We start from the raw sequence: 17,542 nt of genomic DNA on the forward strand, positions 1-17,542 counted from the left end.
CTAGAGGTGATAGTGTGTGTAAACTGTGAGTGTGAACCTGTTCCTCTGTTTGGAGGTCTCCAAAGCCATGTAGGAGCACAGAAAATCAGTTACTGGATACTGGAGTTGCAAAAATCCAGCAACCTTGCCCAAATGCCATTGTTTTCCAGAAATCCTGGTTGGAATCAGGAAGGAATAACAGGATATCTGTAATCCTCCAACCAGGATTTCTGGAAAACTTGTGAATTTTGGGAAATGTACTGGAATTTTGCCACCCTACTTGATACAAATTACATTACATCTTTTAAAATATTTAAGGTAACCTCATGTTTAATAAAAGCACAAATAAACACGTTGCATTTTATTTTTGTTACTCATTTTCAAATGTACTCGTGTAAAAAGTAGGCTATTAGCCTTGTGTACATTTTTTTTAAGCAAAGTAGTAAAGAAAAGTAGATTGTCACGTTTAACAACTAGTAAAGAACACTCAATGTTCTGACAAGTATAGTTAAGTAAACATTCACATTTAACAACTAGTAGACTATGTTGACATTTAACAACTAGTACATAACTCAATATTCAGAATATATACACATATATATATATATATATACACATACACTGAACAAAAATATAAATGCAACATGCAACAATTTCAAATATTTTACTGAGTTACAGTTCATAGAAGGAAATCAGTTAATTGAAATCAATTCATTAGGCCCTAATCTATGGATTTCACATTACTGGGCAGGAGCACAGCCATGAACATTCTATTAAATGGTAACAGCTCTGTTGGACATTCCTGCAGTCATCATGCCAATTGCATTCTCTCTCAAAACCTGCAACATTGTGTTGTGTGACAAAACTGCACATTTTAGTGGCCTTTTACTTTCCCCAGCAAAATGTGCACCTGTGTAATGATTATGCTATTTAATTAGCTTATTGATGTGCCACACCTGTCAGGTGGCTGGATTATCTTGGCAAAGGAGAAATGGTCACTAACAGGGATGTAAACTTGAGAGAAACTAACAGGGATGTAAACAAAACTTGAGAGAAATAAGCTTTTTGTGTGTATGGAACATTTCTGGGATTTTATTTCAGCTCAAGAAAAATGGGACCAACACTTTACATGTTGTGCTTATATTTTCGTTCAGTATAATAATATGTGACGCAGACAAACATTTTTCAAACATAAATCTCTGTTTAAACCTCAGTACACACAGCCTTTGATTACTTTTAAACAGCTTAACAAACACAACAAAGAATACACCTCTAATACATAATCTGTGAGAAAAATCACATTCCTTTTTCATTCAGGGAATATTTTGTCATGTGTGCATATTTTGCTGTTGTAACGCAAAAGGAGAACTTGCTCAAACTGATCATCAGTCAGACCATTCCTTTGGGGGGTGAGAATGTTCCCGTTATGACTGAAGAGGCGCTCCACAGGAGCACTTGAAGGTAGGATGGTGTTGAATTTGAGGAACAGCTTTCTCACTCTTGGGAAGTATTTCAGGCAGCTGAGATTTTTGCTGGTTCCCTCTAGGTACCTCCGGACTTCCTCTTCTGTGTCACTGTTGCCGGTCCCAGGGCCAAAACTGAAGAATTCATCTTCTGACTGCATATCGTCGCTGCCGATTGGTGCACCATCAGTCAGCTCCATTGGGGTCGCCTCAGCTACTAGCATCAAATGCATGTCTTCTCTCTCAGCTTCTGGTAGCCACCACAAACGAAATTGTGGAGTAGTCGCTGTTGCCATTTTTGCATCCAGACTAGCAAACAGCTGTTTGAAGCGGGAATCTATTGCTTCTAGAACAGGGTTGATTACGTCGAAGAGATAGAGTGTAAGAGTTTTCTTCTCACATAGCTTTTTCTTCAATGTGAGTACCGTTGGTATGACCAGTCCAAGAAAACATTTTTGCTCTCCTTGGAAGAGGTCCAGTGCAAAAGCAAGTGGCTTGAAGACATCTATGTATTCTTTTAAAAATGCTATCTCGTAAGATAGCAGTCTTGGGACCCCCAGGCTGTCACAAACATCCATTAGTTTTGTTTCAGGGAGAGAAACCATCTTTTCCACTGCACAGTATTCAGAATTCCAGCGACTCTCACAAGGAGCAGTCAATTTCATTTTCTCTATGTCCTCCACTGCTGCTATAGTCAATGGGGATAGGTGGACCCTGTTCCATACTACAGAACACTTGGCCATTGCGCTGTAGTACACTTGGGCAGTTTCTCCCTGTGATAGAGCTTGCGCTAGGTCATGGGAGGCAATCAGATTCAATGCGTGTGATGCACATTTCTGGTGCGGCAGCAGAAAGAGGTGCATGGCCTCATCTGCTCCGTCAAGAATGTTGCCCACGTCCTCAAATTCAACATTGTCATCTTCATCATTTTCATTGTCCCCCTTTGAAAACTCTTTAAAGACTTTGACGAAGTTGCTGCCATTATCAGTGACAGTAGCCTGAAGTTTGTTTTCAATATTGTAGGCCACATGAATCTCATTTATCTTGGCTGCAATTGTATCAAATGTGTGTGCGCCCCGTATTCTGGCGCAGGCAAGTGCAGCAGACTTCCTCTCCAGCTCATTCTTCTCAATCCAATGACATGTCATCCCAATGTAGCTTCTGTTGTGGGCTGTCCAGATATCTGCTGTAGTGCACACTGATTGTACACTGTCCAGATTTTCCTTTAGTTTATCCTTCATTTTGGAGAATGCCATCTCAATTCTATTGATAAATGTATTTCGGGTCATGGACATCTTTCCTCCACTTAAGCCTTCAATCAGCTTCCTGAACGCAGGCTGTTCCAAGACAGACAGCGATTGGACATCATCCACCATGAAGTTGAAGACCAGGGCGTTCACTTTTGGCTGTGACGTCATTTGATGGACTAGGTTTTCCAGCTTGGATCTCTTGTACTTTGGCTCCTTAGGAGAGTCTGAGGTGGTTGGTCCATTTGGTCCATTCATCTCAACTTTAGGGGACTTTAGATACATGCTGGGATGCTTTCTCTGAAATACAAAAATAAAATGCATTAATACAGAAGCATACATATCAGAACATCTGTTGTATTTGTAATGCCCAAAATATTTGCCCAACCTATTTATTGCAATATACACAGAGCCCATCCTTATGCAATTGCTTCTGCAGGTGAACACACACTTACATACTGACCACCAGTAGAATCCCGTTTACCCATATGATATACATTTCATGCATCTCAAGTCTTAAGTGGCATCCTCTCCTCCTCTCCAGCTTTACTTATAGGAAGAAGCAGGCTAGGTGAAACTAGCAAGATCCTTTTACTTTCACCCCTTTCTTTCTTTATTTGTATGCAAAACACAATCTTAGCCAAGTCACAAAATATATCAGTCAGTCAGCAAATTAACAAATGTGATGCTCTTGAACATGGCTCTATTGAGAGCGCACCCCTTCCCAAATGTTTTGTGGTTGTGGTTGCTGTCTTTGTTGTTATTTTTCAGTAGGTGAAAATGACAACTCATTGCAATGTTTAAGAATGTTCGAATTACATTTCCAATATACTTTTTTGTCTGATCGTGTAATTGTATTTCGGGGGTATGGCGACGCATGTGGGAACCAATGAAATGACAGTATTATGGGCTGGACGAAATACACCGCCACCCAATCAAAACACAGTGAAGCCTTCATTCTTTATTGGGAAAGAGATGGTAGCAGAGTAGTAGCTAGGCCACAGCTGGTATATAAAGTTGATTCGGGCTTTGGCTACATTTTGTTTAAACTATCTGCATTTTTAACACGCCATACAACATGTTAATTGAAAGCATTTACTAACCTCTAAATGTTTCTTCAGATTTGATGTCGAGTTCTTGGAGGTAGACAGCATGCGGATTTTGGGTTTGCATAGAACACATTGAACGATTATATTCTTGTCTTTTACTTCTTTGAAAATAAAATGTTGTCGATATCGCCAGACGTGGAACGATGTGGCAAGAGTATCGGTATCCATACTGGTATCCATTTTTAACAATTTATCCGTACAATGTGTTGCATTTAGAGCGAGACAGCAATTTCTGGAAACAGACAAAGCACACTGCGGTAGTCTGATTACGTAACCACGTAATCCGGATTACTTGTAATGCGTTACTACCATTGGTTACTTTCTACCGAAGTAACCCAGCCCCCTGTGTGTTTGTGGCTTTGTTCCAAATGGTCTTTATTACAGTCGTGTATGATCACAATTTAGGAGATGATATTGATGTGGCACCTGGGTATAATTACTTCCCCAATAGTGAGTTTTTCTAGAAGGGATACATATTTTGTCAAATATAACTTTTCGTTGTATTCATTTTTTAAATTTAACTAGGCAAATCAAGAAGAACAAATTCTTATTTACAATGACAGCCTACCGGGGAACAGTGGGTTAACTGCCTTGTTCAGGGATAGAACGACAGATTTTTAGCTTGTCTATTCAAGGATTTGATGTAGCAACCTTTCAGTTACTGGCCCAACACTATAACCACTAGGCTACCTGCCACCCCAAAGGTTGTAGGTTTAAGAGAATTTATGCAGCAGGTTCAAATCAAATTTTATTTGTCACATACACATGTTTAGCAGATGTTATTGCGGGTGTAGCAAAATGCTTGTGTTTCTAGCTCTGACAGTGCAGTAATATCTAACAATTCACAAGAATACACATAATATGCACAACCTAAAAGTAAAAGAATGGAATTAAGGAATATATAAATATTAGGATGAACAATGTTGGAGTGGCATAGACTAAAATACAGTAGAATAGAATACAGTATATACATATGAGATGAGTAAAGCAAAAATATGAACACATTATTAAAGTGGCCATTGATTTCAAGTATGTATATGGGGCAGCAGCCTCCAAAGTGCATGGTTACGTAACCGGGTGGAAGCCACCTAGTGATGGCTATTTAACAGTCTGATGGCCTTGAGATAGAATCTGTTTTCAGTCTCTCGGTCCCAGCTTTGATGCACCTGTACTGACCTCGCCTTCTGGATGATAGTGGGGTGAACAGGCAGTGGCTCGGGTGGTTGTTGTCCTTGATGATTTTTTTGGTGTGACATCGGGTGGTGTAGGTGTGACATCGGGTGGTGTAGGTGTCCTGGAGGGCAGGTATTTTTCCCCTGGTGATGCATTGGGCAGACCGCACCACCCTCTGGAGAGTGCTGCGATTGAGGGCGGTGCAGTTGCCGTACCAGGCGGTGATACAGCCCGACAGGATGCTCTCAATTGTGCATCTGTAAAAGTTTGTGAGGGTTTTAGGTGCCAAGCCACATTTCTTCAGACTCCTGAGGTTGAAGAGGCGCTGTTGCGCCTTCTTCACCACGTGTGTGTGGGTGGACCATTTCAGATCGTCAGTGATGTGTACGCCGAGGAACTTGAAGCTTTCCACCTGCTCCACTGGGTCCCGTCGATGTGGATAGGGGCGTGCTCCCTCTGCTGTTTCCTGAAGTCCACGATCAGCTTCTTTATTTTGTTGACATTGAGTGAGAGGTTATTTTCCTGGCACCAAACTCCCATGGCCTTCACCTCTCTGTAGGCTGTCTTGTCATTGATGTTAATCAGGCCTATTACTGTTGTGTTGTCTGCAACTTGATGATTGAGTTGGAGGCGTGTGTGGCCATGCAGTCATGTGTGAACAGGGAATACAGGAGGGGGCTGAGCACGCACCGTTGTTGGGCCCCTGTGTGAGGATCAGCGAAGTGGAGGTGTTGTTTCCTACCTTCACCACCTGGGGGTGACCCGTCAGGAAGTCCAGGACCCAGTTGCACAGTGCAAGGTTCAGACCCAGGGGCCGATCTTAATGATGAGCTTGGAGGGTAGCTAAAGAGTTAGTAGAATAGTTAGGGTTATCTAAAAGGCACACATTTTGGGGGGGACAAAAACTATCCCATCTAGGCATGACTGAATAGTCTGTCTCCAATGACATTTCAAAGCAGGTATGGGCAACTCCAGTCCTCAGGGGCCTGTTTGGTGTCACTCTTTTGCCCCAGCCCCAGCTAACACAACTGATTCCAATAATCAACTAATCATGATCTTCACTTTAGAATACAATTACTTTAATATGCTGTGTTTGGTAAGGATGAGGAAAAAGTGTGACATCTATCCGGCCCCTGATGACTTTAGTTTCCCGTCCCTGTTTTAAACTTTTGAAAATGGTCCAAAATACCTCAATGATGTTGATTACTTGAAACATCTTCTTCAGGGCCGCTGGGCACCAAATCTGGTGTCCATCATCTCTGTCCCTATGTCTTTAAACGCAACATTTTCCATGATTTTAACTCAAACTATATGGCCACTATGAGCCAATGAGCTTGCATGAAATTTTTTTCATGTCCAACAGCGCCACCATGCGGCATAACTGAACCACACTTTACAGGTTAGCTAGACTCATATACCTGAGCATTTGTGCCAAGTGTAATCACTGAATCGAACAAACTAAGGTATATAAACATGTGCCCTTTATAGTGCCACTGTGTGGACGATGTGCTTGAATATGTTGAGTCTTCACAGTGTTTGGAACATGTGTACCAAGTTTTGTTACAATATGAATATCCGTGATTGATTTATATGCAATTATGTGCCAGACCGCGCCCATGTGAATGCTTACTGGTCAATAGCGGCCATGTTGTTTCAGGTACTAGTCTGGAAAATGTTGTGTTGGGAGAACTTTGTACATAGATGCCACATATGAAATTACATACAGATCGGTTATTCGGTGCCAGAGGAGAAGCTTTTAAAGTATTTTTCACAAAATAAAAAATGGCGGAAAATCCATCATGGCAGACCTTATGGTTCCTTGAGGCAAATTTGTTCATTGTGAGGAGCGGGACCTACATACCGAATTTCATGACTAGGTCAAACGGGGTGAGGGTTGTGCCTTTTCAAAGTTTGCATGTTAAATCGATTGTTATAGCACCACCATGTGGCCTATTGGCAAGACATTGCAGGGGAGGGTGTGGCCCTTGGACCTTTACCGTCATACCAGGTTGCATCCTCCTAGGCCTTATAATCTCACAGGAATTTGCATTTTAATTTGGCGTTACAGAAGTAGAGGAATACTAATTAATGCAGCAAGCTGCGTTGCCAGGGTTCAGCTGTGCGTCCACTGTGCCACCATCAAATGTTTACGGATTCCCCAATGACAAGTTACTTCTGTACTATTTATTACGCTTGACAAATATCAGAAATCAAAATCAAACTGATCATGCAATATAATGCTTTTGAGGTATTTTGGAACATTTTCAATGATATTGAGGACCGCTGGACTGATCAGCATCAAATTTGGTACATAGCATCTACAGCATGTACCCATGTTTTTAAACGCAACATTTTCCAAGACTCTAGCTCAAACAATATGGCCACTATGAGCAAAGAGCTTAAAACCTAACTAAACCATGCTTTAGAGATTAACTAGATGCATGTCCCTGAGCTTGTGTGCCAAATTTCATCACTCGGTCAAACAGATCAAGTAATATAAACATGTGCCAGTTATAGCGCCACTATGGGGTTGATCTGAATGTGCTTGCATAGGTTGAGTATAGTCTGGAAAAAAATGCTTTCAGAGACCTTGGCCAATACATGACATGTATCAAGTTTCTTTTAGATTGGTCATTCGGTGCCAGAGTGGTAGAATTTTAAGTGCTTTTCACAAAATTCTAAATGGCAGAAAATCCAACATGGCGGACGTTATGGGTCCTTGAGGAAAAGGTGTTTCTTGTGAGGAAAGAGACCTATGTATCGAATTTCATGACCGTAGGTTACGTTGTGAGGGGTGTGAGTTTCCAAAGTTTGTATTTTAATCGCTTGTTATAGTGCCACCATCTGGCCAATTGGCAGGGAATTGCAAGAGAGGGTGTGGCACACGGGACTTTACCGTCATGTTAAGTTGCACCTTTGTAGGCATTACCATCTCACGGAAATATACATTATAATAATGAACTGGAATAATAAAAATAGGTCTTTAGCAGCCTATGCTTGCTGAACCCATAATAATAAATGCTAACAAATACAATAGGGTTTCACCAGTTTAGCTGCTGAACCCCTAACTAGGGAAGCGTGACTGACTAGTTGTGACAGCACACCACACTTGATCCACAGGAGTCCGGCGAGGACGTGCTTGTGTCCTCGCCAAAGCCTCCATCTGTTTGTGCATGACTGTTCGCCCTATGAGGAGTATCCGTTATTCACTATGCTAATGCTCTCCACACTTGCCAATGCCCTGCCACCATGCCAACTCTGGTGGTGAGAGCTATATTTACAAACAGCTGTCATGATACTGGTTCAATTGTCACAATGGCGTGTATAAGTGGCAGAGGAAGTCAGGCGCAGGAGAGTCAAATAGAGTGTAGAATGGAGTACTTTAATTAAAGTCCTAGTAATCTGCTCCATAACACTCACGGAAAAAATATAAAAAACAAATCTGGGTACGAAGACCCGTCGCACACCTATACACAATTAACACAACACATGACAACGAACAATCTCTGACAAACACATGAAGGGAAACAGAGGGTTAAATACACAACAGGTAATGAATGGGATTGACAACAGGTGTGTGGGAAGACAAGACAAAACCAATGGAAAATGAAAAATGGATTGATGATGACTAGAAGACCGGTGAAGTCGACCGCCGAACACCGCCCGGACAAGGAGAGGCAACGACTTCGGCAGAAGTCGTGACATCAATGAAGAACACAAGAGTGAATATTGATACTCTGTAACCTAATGTAACATGCAATGTAACATGCATAAAACAAAAATAATAATCTAATTCACATAGTACTTCTAATGACTTCTAAAGAGCTAATGTATATATTAATTTTAATATAACTTTTTAAAATCTTCATAAGAAGTATTCACTCCGCAAAACACATACATGCCAATAGGGAATATAATCCATCACAAGAAAAACAGGTTAAACAAAACAGGAAACCATGGAGCTGGCCAGATTGACAGGTAAAAATACCAGAGATCCAAATGTTAATCGAATGTTGTATTCAGGTCTTGCCATGTTTTAAGGGCTACATTATTTACTTATCTTATTACTTTTAAAAGTGAAACTGAAAAAGATACAAATTGATTGCAGATACTGTTCATCATCAACTCTGGTATCTGAACAAAAATAGTCTCTCAATCCTCCATCCTACAGGACAAGTTACACATAAACTGGACACGGTATGAGACAATTCACATACCCGCAGCTATCAATGTTCATTACGTCTTTCTGTTTCGCTCCATCTCTCATCTATAATTGCCTCTCTTAGACGTGAAATCCTATCTCTTTCTCAGTCGAACCGTTTTCCGACCCTATCGCTCTTTCACTCCGTATTTCCCTCTGTCCTCTCTCATCCCCTTTTCTCTCTGTCCTTTCCCTCTGTCCTCCTCTCCCTCCTGCTGACTGTCTCCCTATAAGGGAAAAACCAAAAAGCCGGAGGAGGTGAAATACTTCCAGTCGCCCATCAGGTTTCCCCTCTCCAGTTTGAGGTAGGTCTTGTCTCCCCTCTCCATGATGACCAGGCCTTCGTTGGTGGCTGCCTCCCGCGTCACATTCTGGTCCCCAGCGAAGGTTGAGATCATTGGCCACCCATTCACCATCAGACTAACCTGGGGAAGAAGAACCACAGAGTCTCAATGCCAAATAACTAACCGTATGTGAGACATGTGTGATTGCTACATATGATGTATGTGTGGTGTGTATCTCACTTGGATAGTTTGTCTGTTATAGGCCTTCACAACATGGAAGTTGAAGCTGTAGACTCCCCTCCTGGGGGCTAGGAAGACACTGCTCTCCTGGTCAAAGTGATTGCCCACATTCACCAGGATCTGAGGTAAGAAGAGAAAGGGAGAGAACTAATACAGGAGAATAAGAGAGATGGGGAGTGGTGGTATAGAAATCACCCTGAAGAAGGCACAGTGATGCCGAAACGTTGGTGATTTACCCAATCATTTACTGGGAGTTTATAAACTCAGCAAAAAAAGAAACGTCCTCTCACTGTCAACTGTGTTTATTTTCAGCAAACTTAACATGTGTAAATATTTGTATGAACATAACAAGATTCAACAACTGAGTCTTAAACTGAACAATTTCCACAGACATGTGACTAACATAAATTGAATAATGTTTCCCTGAACAAAGGGGGGGTCAAAATCAAAAGTAACAGTCAGTATCTGGTGTGGCCACCAGCTGCATTAAGTACTGCAGTGCATCTCCTACTCATGGACTGCACCAGATTTGCCAGTTCTTGCTGTGAGATGTTACCCCACTCTTCCACCAAGGCACCTGCAAGTTCCCGGACATTTCTGGGGGGAATGGCCCTAGCCCTCATCCTCCGATCCAACAGGTCCCAGATGTGCTCAATGGGATTGAGATCCGGGCTCTTTGCTGGCCATGGCAGAACACTGACATTCCTGTCTTGCAGGAAGTCCCGCACAGAACAAGCAGTATGGCTGGTGGCATTGTCATGCTGGAGGGTCATGTCAGGATGAGCCTGCAGGAAGGGTACCACGAAGGAGGAGGATGTCTTCCCTGTAACACACAGCGTTGAGATTGCCTGCAATGACAACAAGCTCCGTCCGATGATGCTGTGACACACCGCCCCAGACCATGACGGACTCTCCACCGCCAAATAGATCCCGCTCCAGAGTACAGGCCTTGGTGTAACGCTCATTCCTTTGACGATAAACGTGAATCCGACCATCACCCCTGGTGAGACAAAACCGTGACTTGTCAGTGAAGAGCACTTTTGCCAGTCCTGTCTGGTCCAATGGCGGTGGGTTTGTGCCCATAGCCGACGTTGTTGCCGGTGATGTCTGGTGAGGACCTGCCTTACAACAAGCCTACAAGCCCTCAGTCCAGCCGCTCTCAGCCTATTGCGGACAGTCTGAGCACTGATGCAGGGATTGTGCGTTCCTGGTGTAACTCGGGCAGTTGTTGTTGCCATCCTGTACCTGTCCCGCAGGTGTGATGTTCAGATGTACCAATCCTGTGCAGGTGTTGTTACATGTGGTCTGCCACTGTGAGGATGATCAGCTGTCCGTCCTGTCTCCCTGTAGCGCTGTCTTAGGCGTCTCACAGTACGGACATTGCAATTTATTGCCCTGGCCACATCTGCAGTCCTCATGCCTCCTTGCAGCATGCCTAAGGCATGTTCACGCAGATGAGCAGGGACTCTGGGTCTGTAGAAAGGTCTCTTTAGTGTCCTAAGTTTTCATAACTGTGACCTTAATTGCCTACCGTCTGTAAGCTGTTAGTGTCTTAACGGGACAGGGGGCAGCGTTTCCACTTTGAACAAATTGCGTGCCCAAATTTAATTTCCTCCTACTCTGCCCCAGAAGGTAATACATGCATATTATTATTAATATTGTATAGAAAACACTCTGAAGTTTCTAAAACTGTTTGAATTATGTCTGTAAGTATAACAGAACTCATTTGGCAGACAAAAACCTGAGAAGATTTCCAAACAGGAAGTGAGAACTCGATTTTCAAAACAGTGCCAAATGATACCCATTATAGTTATGGATGAGCAAATACTTCCTAGGGCTTCCACTAGATGTCACCGTCTTTAGATTTTGGTTATATGATTCTACTATAAAGGAGGGGCTCATAGGAGCTATTTTACTGAGTGGTCTTCAGAAATTCTCAGTCCCATTTTGCGCGCGAGCGAGAGAGAGTGCTCTCGTTCCAATGCTCTTTCTTCAGACAATGAAATTCTCCGGTTGGATCCTTATTGATGATTAATGTTAAACACATACTAAATATGGATTGCATACATCATTTGACTTGTTTCTACGACCTGTAACGGAACTTTTTGAGTTTTTGTCTGGAGGGATTGCTCGTGCGTCATGAAAATGGATTCGTGGGCTGAACATGCTAACAACAAGTGGCTAAATGATGGGCTTGGTGGAACTTTTCAGTCATTTATTGCCGAACTGGGAATCCTGGGAGTGCCTTCTGATGAAGTTATTCGAAGGTAAGTGCATATTTATAGTGTTTTTGTAGCTTCTGTTGACGCCAAAATGGTGACTATTTCTTTGGCTGGATTGTGCTCTGAGCGCCGTTCTCAGATTATTCTTTTTCCGTAAAGTTTATTTTGAAATCTGACACAGCGGTTGCATAGAGGATAAGTTTATCTTTAATTCTGTGAATAACATTTGCATTATCAATGTTTATTATGAGTATTTCTGCAAAATCACTGGATGTTTTGGAATCAAAACATTACTGCACGTAACGCGCCAATGTAAACTGAGATTATTTTTATATATATATATATATATATATATATATATATATATGCACATTATCGAACAAAACATAAATGTATTGTGTAACATCATGTCATATGACTCATCTGATGAAGATGTTCAAAGGTTAGTGATTAATTTTATCTCTATTTGTGTGTTTTGTGAAAGCTATCTTTGCTGTGAAGAAAATGTCTGTGTTTTTTTGGATTTGGTGGTGAGTTAACATAAATATATGTTGTGTTTTCGCTGTAAAACATTTTAAAAATTGGAACTGTTGGCTGGATTCACAAGATGTTTATCTTTCATTTGCTGTATTGGACTTGTTAATGTGTGGAAGTTAAATATTTCCCAAAAATATTTTTGAATTTCCTGCGCTGCCTTTTCAGTGGAATGTGGGGGGTGGGGGGGGGGGTTCCGCTAGCGGAACGTGTGTCCTAGACAGGTTTTAATGAACGTTCCACAGTTGCATGTTCATTAATTGTTTATGGTTCTTTGAACAAGCATGGGAAACAGTGTTTAAACCCTTTACAATGAAGATCTGTGAAGTTATTTGGATTTTTACAAATTATCTTTGAAAGACTGGGTCCTGAAAAATATACGTTTTTTTCTTCCTGAGTTTATATAGTGTGCGACTCTCTTTATTTTATAGCTTATAGTTTATTCGCCGTTAGTCAGCACCTCTACATAAAATAATTTTATCTGGGTGTGCGCCAGCTCATGTTTTTGATAAGGTATAGAAATCAATCATTCATCAATGATCAATCAAAGAAAAATCAATCAACAACCAAAGGGAATTCATTCATCAGAATCAGAAAGCATGAGTCAACTTCACCTGCTGATGTGATACTTTACATGGTCAATGTTTCTTTCCATTTGTTCACCTGGTCGAAGTAGATGATCATGGTGGCGGTTGCTCATGTCTGTGGGCTCATGGTTGGTCTGGCGGGTGGCAGAGATGGCCACCCGGCCTGTGCCTGAGCGTACTGACATGCCCAGGGCATTTCCCGCTGGCTCAGAGTTGGGAGTGGAGTCACAGATCACCAAACACTTCCCTTCCAGGACGATCGGTTCTGTGTCATTCTGGGCCTGGGCCCCTAGAGGCCCCTATAGGAGCAGCAGCACTAGGGGCACTGTGGACTCGAAGTTGGAAGGATGAACCAGCCTGGGATACATGCTTTTAATTGGCTATGTTTTGAATGTAAATCTGTGATTGATTCAATTATGGAGGAATGTTACTTAGAGACATAGATACACATGCTCAAGCAAAAGAGGTGTACGACTTTTAAATCAATAGATATTCTGTCCTTTGCCTACTCTGGCCCTAAATTATGTTGATGTGTCTGATTTTTAGCAGGATCATTAGGGTCCTCAATTGGTTGAACTTGGTCGAACACCCTGATCTAAGACAGCAGTCTCTATCCCACCTAGTGTAGACCCTATGTAGGAATTCTCCAGGTAATAAAAACAGAGGTGAGTCAGGTAGGACTGACAACCAGGAGGTTTTGGGGTTATTAGTGTTCAGCAGCAGGAGCCAAATTCAGAACACATGCAGTCACTTCCTCTAACTCCCCCCACATGATCTGTCTGTCCGTCCCTTCCTCTCTCTCTCTCACTCACTCTGTTCTCACAGATGTCTCTCCTGTGGATTCTGTGCTTGTTTGCAACTGCGACAGTAGGGGGCAGGATGGCTGGATGAAGTGCCATCTTCTCTGTGTGATATACAGTAACCATATATTTAGATGTGAAAAGATAAACACCTGAGGAATTAAGTGAGTAAATGAAAGAGAAGGACAGAGACACTGAGTGATAAGTGTCCACCTGGCCGTGCTGCTGCTCCAGTTTCAACTGTTCTGCCTGCGGCTATGGAACCTTGACCTGTTCACCGGACGTGTTACCTGTCCCAGACCTGCTGTTTTCAACTCTCTAGAAACCGCAGGAGTGGTAGAGATTCTCTTAATGATCGGCTATGAAAAGCCAACTGACATTTACTCCTGAGGTGCTGACTTGCTGCATCCTCGACAACTACTGTGATTATTATTATTTGACCATGCTGGTCATTTATGAACATTTGAACATCTTGGCCATGTTCTGTTATAATCTCCACCCGGCACAGTCAGAAGAGGACTGGCCACCCCTCATAGCCTGGTTCCTCTCTAGGTTTCTTCCTAGGTTTTGGCCGTTCTAGGGAGTTTTTCCTAGCCACCGTGCTTCTACACCTGCATTGCTTGCTGTTTGGGGTTTTAGGCTGGGTTTCTGTACAGCACTTTGAGATATCAGCTGATGTAAGAAGGGCTATATAAATACATTTGATTTGATTTTAATTTGATTTGATAACATGGTGGGTGAGAGGAGGAGGGGGGCATGTTGAACATCAGGAGGGAAATAGCACGTGAAAGATGGTCTCTCAGTGGAGTTGCTCCCCCACTCCATCTTTCTTTCTCACTACCTCCTGGATTGTACATCCTCCCCTGCTCCCCCACTAACAATATTCTCCTCTTCATCCTCCTCTTCATAAGCTTTTCTGGTAGCCAATGCCAAGATTCCTCACAGGTGCCCTATCTTTACCTTTCTCAATTTATCCCTCCCTCCCTCCGTTTTTCATTCTCTCTCTCAGGTCTTGTGCAATGATGAAGTAGATTGGAACACACCCAAATGTTTATTTGTCCTTGCTATCCAGTATTGATAGTATACATACAGGTAAATGCCCAAATAAAGGTAACACTTGAGTAAATAAGGAATTCAAAGTATATTGAAAGCAGGTGCTTCCACACAGGTGTGGAATTAACATCCCATCATGCTTAGGGTCATGTATAAAAATGCTGGGCAGGCCCAGTTGCCCATTATTTTGGCTACCATGGCTAGAAGAGATCTCAAGTGACTTTGAAAGAGGGGTGATTGTTGGTGCACGTTTGGCAGTGGCTTTAGTGACCAAGACTGCTTAACTTGCTGATGTTTCACGATGTGCATTGGCCGTCTCAGTCACACAATCTTATGGGAGATTGTTACAGGAGATTCTGGAGCGGTCCCTGAGACAGCTTTTTCCACCACCATCAACAAAACACCAAATGATGGAATTTCTTGTGGAATAATGGTATCGCATCCCTCCAACACTTGTAGAATCTTTGCCAAGGCACATTGAATCTGTTTTGGCAACTCATCGTAGCCCAATGCCCTATTAAGACACTAAATTGGTGTTTCCTTTATTTTGTCAGTTACATGTAGAACAACATTTTAGACTTTATACTCTGTTTATGTGATTCCCTTTCCTAAAATAATCTCTCTACATTTCGTAAATTCAAGTGTAAAAAGACACTGACACATCTCTGATGATCACACTCTCTTCGACTTTAGTGATTAACCAGGTTATAAACAACCTTGTAAAACAACCTTACACTCGCTCTTCAAACACCCATGCACTCCCTCACACGGACCCAAACGGACCCAACACGGACCCTCACACGGACCCAACACGGTTTGTTTAATAGAGTTGGTCCAAAAATATTCAATAAACAGTCAGAAGATGAACAGTCTTCCTGAATGATCTGAGACTTTAAACACAAGCAATGTAGGGATTTGCAAAACTAGGCATTTATTCACTGAATACTGTAGTACAATCCTGGAGTCTATGTTTATGTTAATAAAAAAAAGAGATGAGGATATCACCTGTTTCAGTTTGAAAGGTGTCTTCCTTGCTTTCCATATCAGTTGAAGTCAGTAATTTGTCCTTAGAGATAGAGTGATAGCAACACATTCCTAGTAACCTTTCTCTTCTCTGTTCTCCCATTTTACAGTATCAGACACCTCCCTTTGAAACAGGCATCTAAATGGCCATGCCAGAGGACCCACTGCGCTCTCACTAGATGTTTCTCTAACAATGAAAAGTGCCAGGGAAAGTATTGCATCTGAGATGTTTTAATATTGAAGGTTATTTTGTTGAAGGTCATACCTTGACCATCTTCAAGTGAATACTTTTCAATTTAATAGCCTACGTAAACAGAGTGTACAAAACATTAGGAACACATGCTCTTTTCATGACATTGCCTTCACTTAGATTCACCTGCTCAGTCTATGATGCATTATTGCTGTCACTTCAATCAGTGTAGACGAAAGGGAGGGGACGGGATAACGAAGGATTTGTAAGCCTTGAGACAATTGAAACATGGATTGTGTATATGTGCCATTCAAAGTGTGAATCGGCAATACAAAATATTTAAGTGCCTTTGAACAGGGTATGGTAGTAGGTGCCAGGCGCAACGGTTTGTGTGTCAAGAACTGCAACCCTGCTGTTTTTTTCACACTGCTGGGTTTTTCAGTTTCCTGTGTGTATAAAAAAATGGTCCACCACTCAAAGGACATCCAGTCAACATGACACAACTGTCACATAGTGCCACATTGTAACGGTCCTGACCTGTTTTATGTTGTTTTTGTATGTGTTTATGGTCAGGGCGTGTGTTTTGGGTGGGCAGTCTATGTTTTGTATTTCTAGGTTGGTTTTTGTGTTCGGCCTGGTATGATTCTCAATTAGAGACAGGTGTGTATCGTTTGTCTCTAATTGAGAGTCATACTAAGGCAGCCAGGGTTTCACTGGGGTTTTGTGGGTGTTTGTTCCTGTGTCCTCACAGGACGGTTGAAGGTTAGTCACATTTGTTGTTTTGTAGTTTTGTAGTGTCTTGTTTGCTGTTGTCATTAAAAGATGGCTTATTTCCCTCAATCCGCATCTTGGTCCTATCCATGCTCCTTCTCGTCTAAGGGGGAGAACAACATTGACTGTCTTTACAGAAACACCCACCATAACAGGACCAAGCGGATTGAGGAGAGAGAAAAGGAACTAAGGCACTGGACACAGGAGGAATGGTCTTGGGAGATCATGGACGGAAAGGGACCCTGGGGAAGGGTTGGAGAGAATCGCCGCTCTCGGGAGGAGAGGAAGGCAGCCACAGCCCAGGCGCGCTGGTATGAGGAGGCAGCACGTATGAGAGGCTGGAAGCCCGAGAGGCTCACCCAAAAATTTCTTGGGGGGGGGGCTAAAGGGGAGTGTGGCGAAGCCGGGTTGGATACCTGAGCCAACTCCCCGGGCTTGCCGTGGAGTAAGAGGGCGTCGTACTGGTCAGACACCGTGTTATGCGGTAAAGCGCACGGTGTCCCCAGTACGCGTGCTTAGCCCAGTGCGGGCTATTCCACCTTGCCGCACTGGGAGGGCTAGGTTGGGCATCGAGCCGAGTGCCATGAAGCCGGCCCAACGTATCTGGTCTCCAGTACGTCTCCTCGGGCCGGCGTACATGGCACCAGCCTTACAGGTGGTGTCCCC

General features: G+C 42.6%; 1 protein-coding gene and 1 pseudogene across 1 annotated transcript; both read right to left on the minus strand.

Moving 5' to 3' along the window:
- Positions 1-281: 281 nt before the first annotated feature.
- LOC129813859 (uncharacterized) lies at positions 282-4,090 on the minus strand. The gene is made up of 2 exons (XM_055866440.1): positions 3,793-4,090; positions 282-2,989 (listed from the first exon to the last, which is right to left on the minus strand). Exons 1-2 carry the CDS (start codon positions 3,976-3,978, stop codon positions 1,289-1,291), a joined length of 1,887 nt encoding a protein of 628 aa, XP_055722415.1. The 5' UTR covers positions 3,979-4,090; the 3' UTR covers positions 282-1,288.
- A 302-nt stretch (positions 4,091-4,392) lies between these two features.
- Positions 4,393-15,876, minus strand: LOC129813862 (cerebellin-1-like; annotated as a pseudogene).
- Between the last annotated feature and the right edge of the window lie 1,666 nt (positions 15,877-17,542).

Source organism: Salvelinus fontinalis, chromosome 17 (genome assembly GCF_029448725.1).
Source record: "Salvelinus fontinalis isolate EN_2023a chromosome 17, ASM2944872v1, whole genome shotgun sequence".
In the NCBI taxonomy this organism is placed as follows: Eukaryota; Metazoa; Chordata; class Actinopteri; order Salmoniformes; family Salmonidae; genus Salvelinus; species Salvelinus fontinalis.

Coding starts and splice junctions, on each gene's coding strand:
- LOC129813859 (XM_055866440.1), bottom strand. CDS start 3,978: ATGGATACCAGTATGGATACCGATACTCTTGCCACATCGTTCCACGTC. Junction 2,990..3,792: donor ATCTGAAGAAACATTTAGAG/GTTAGTAAATGC, acceptor TTTGTATTTCAG/AGAAAGCATCCCAGCATGTA.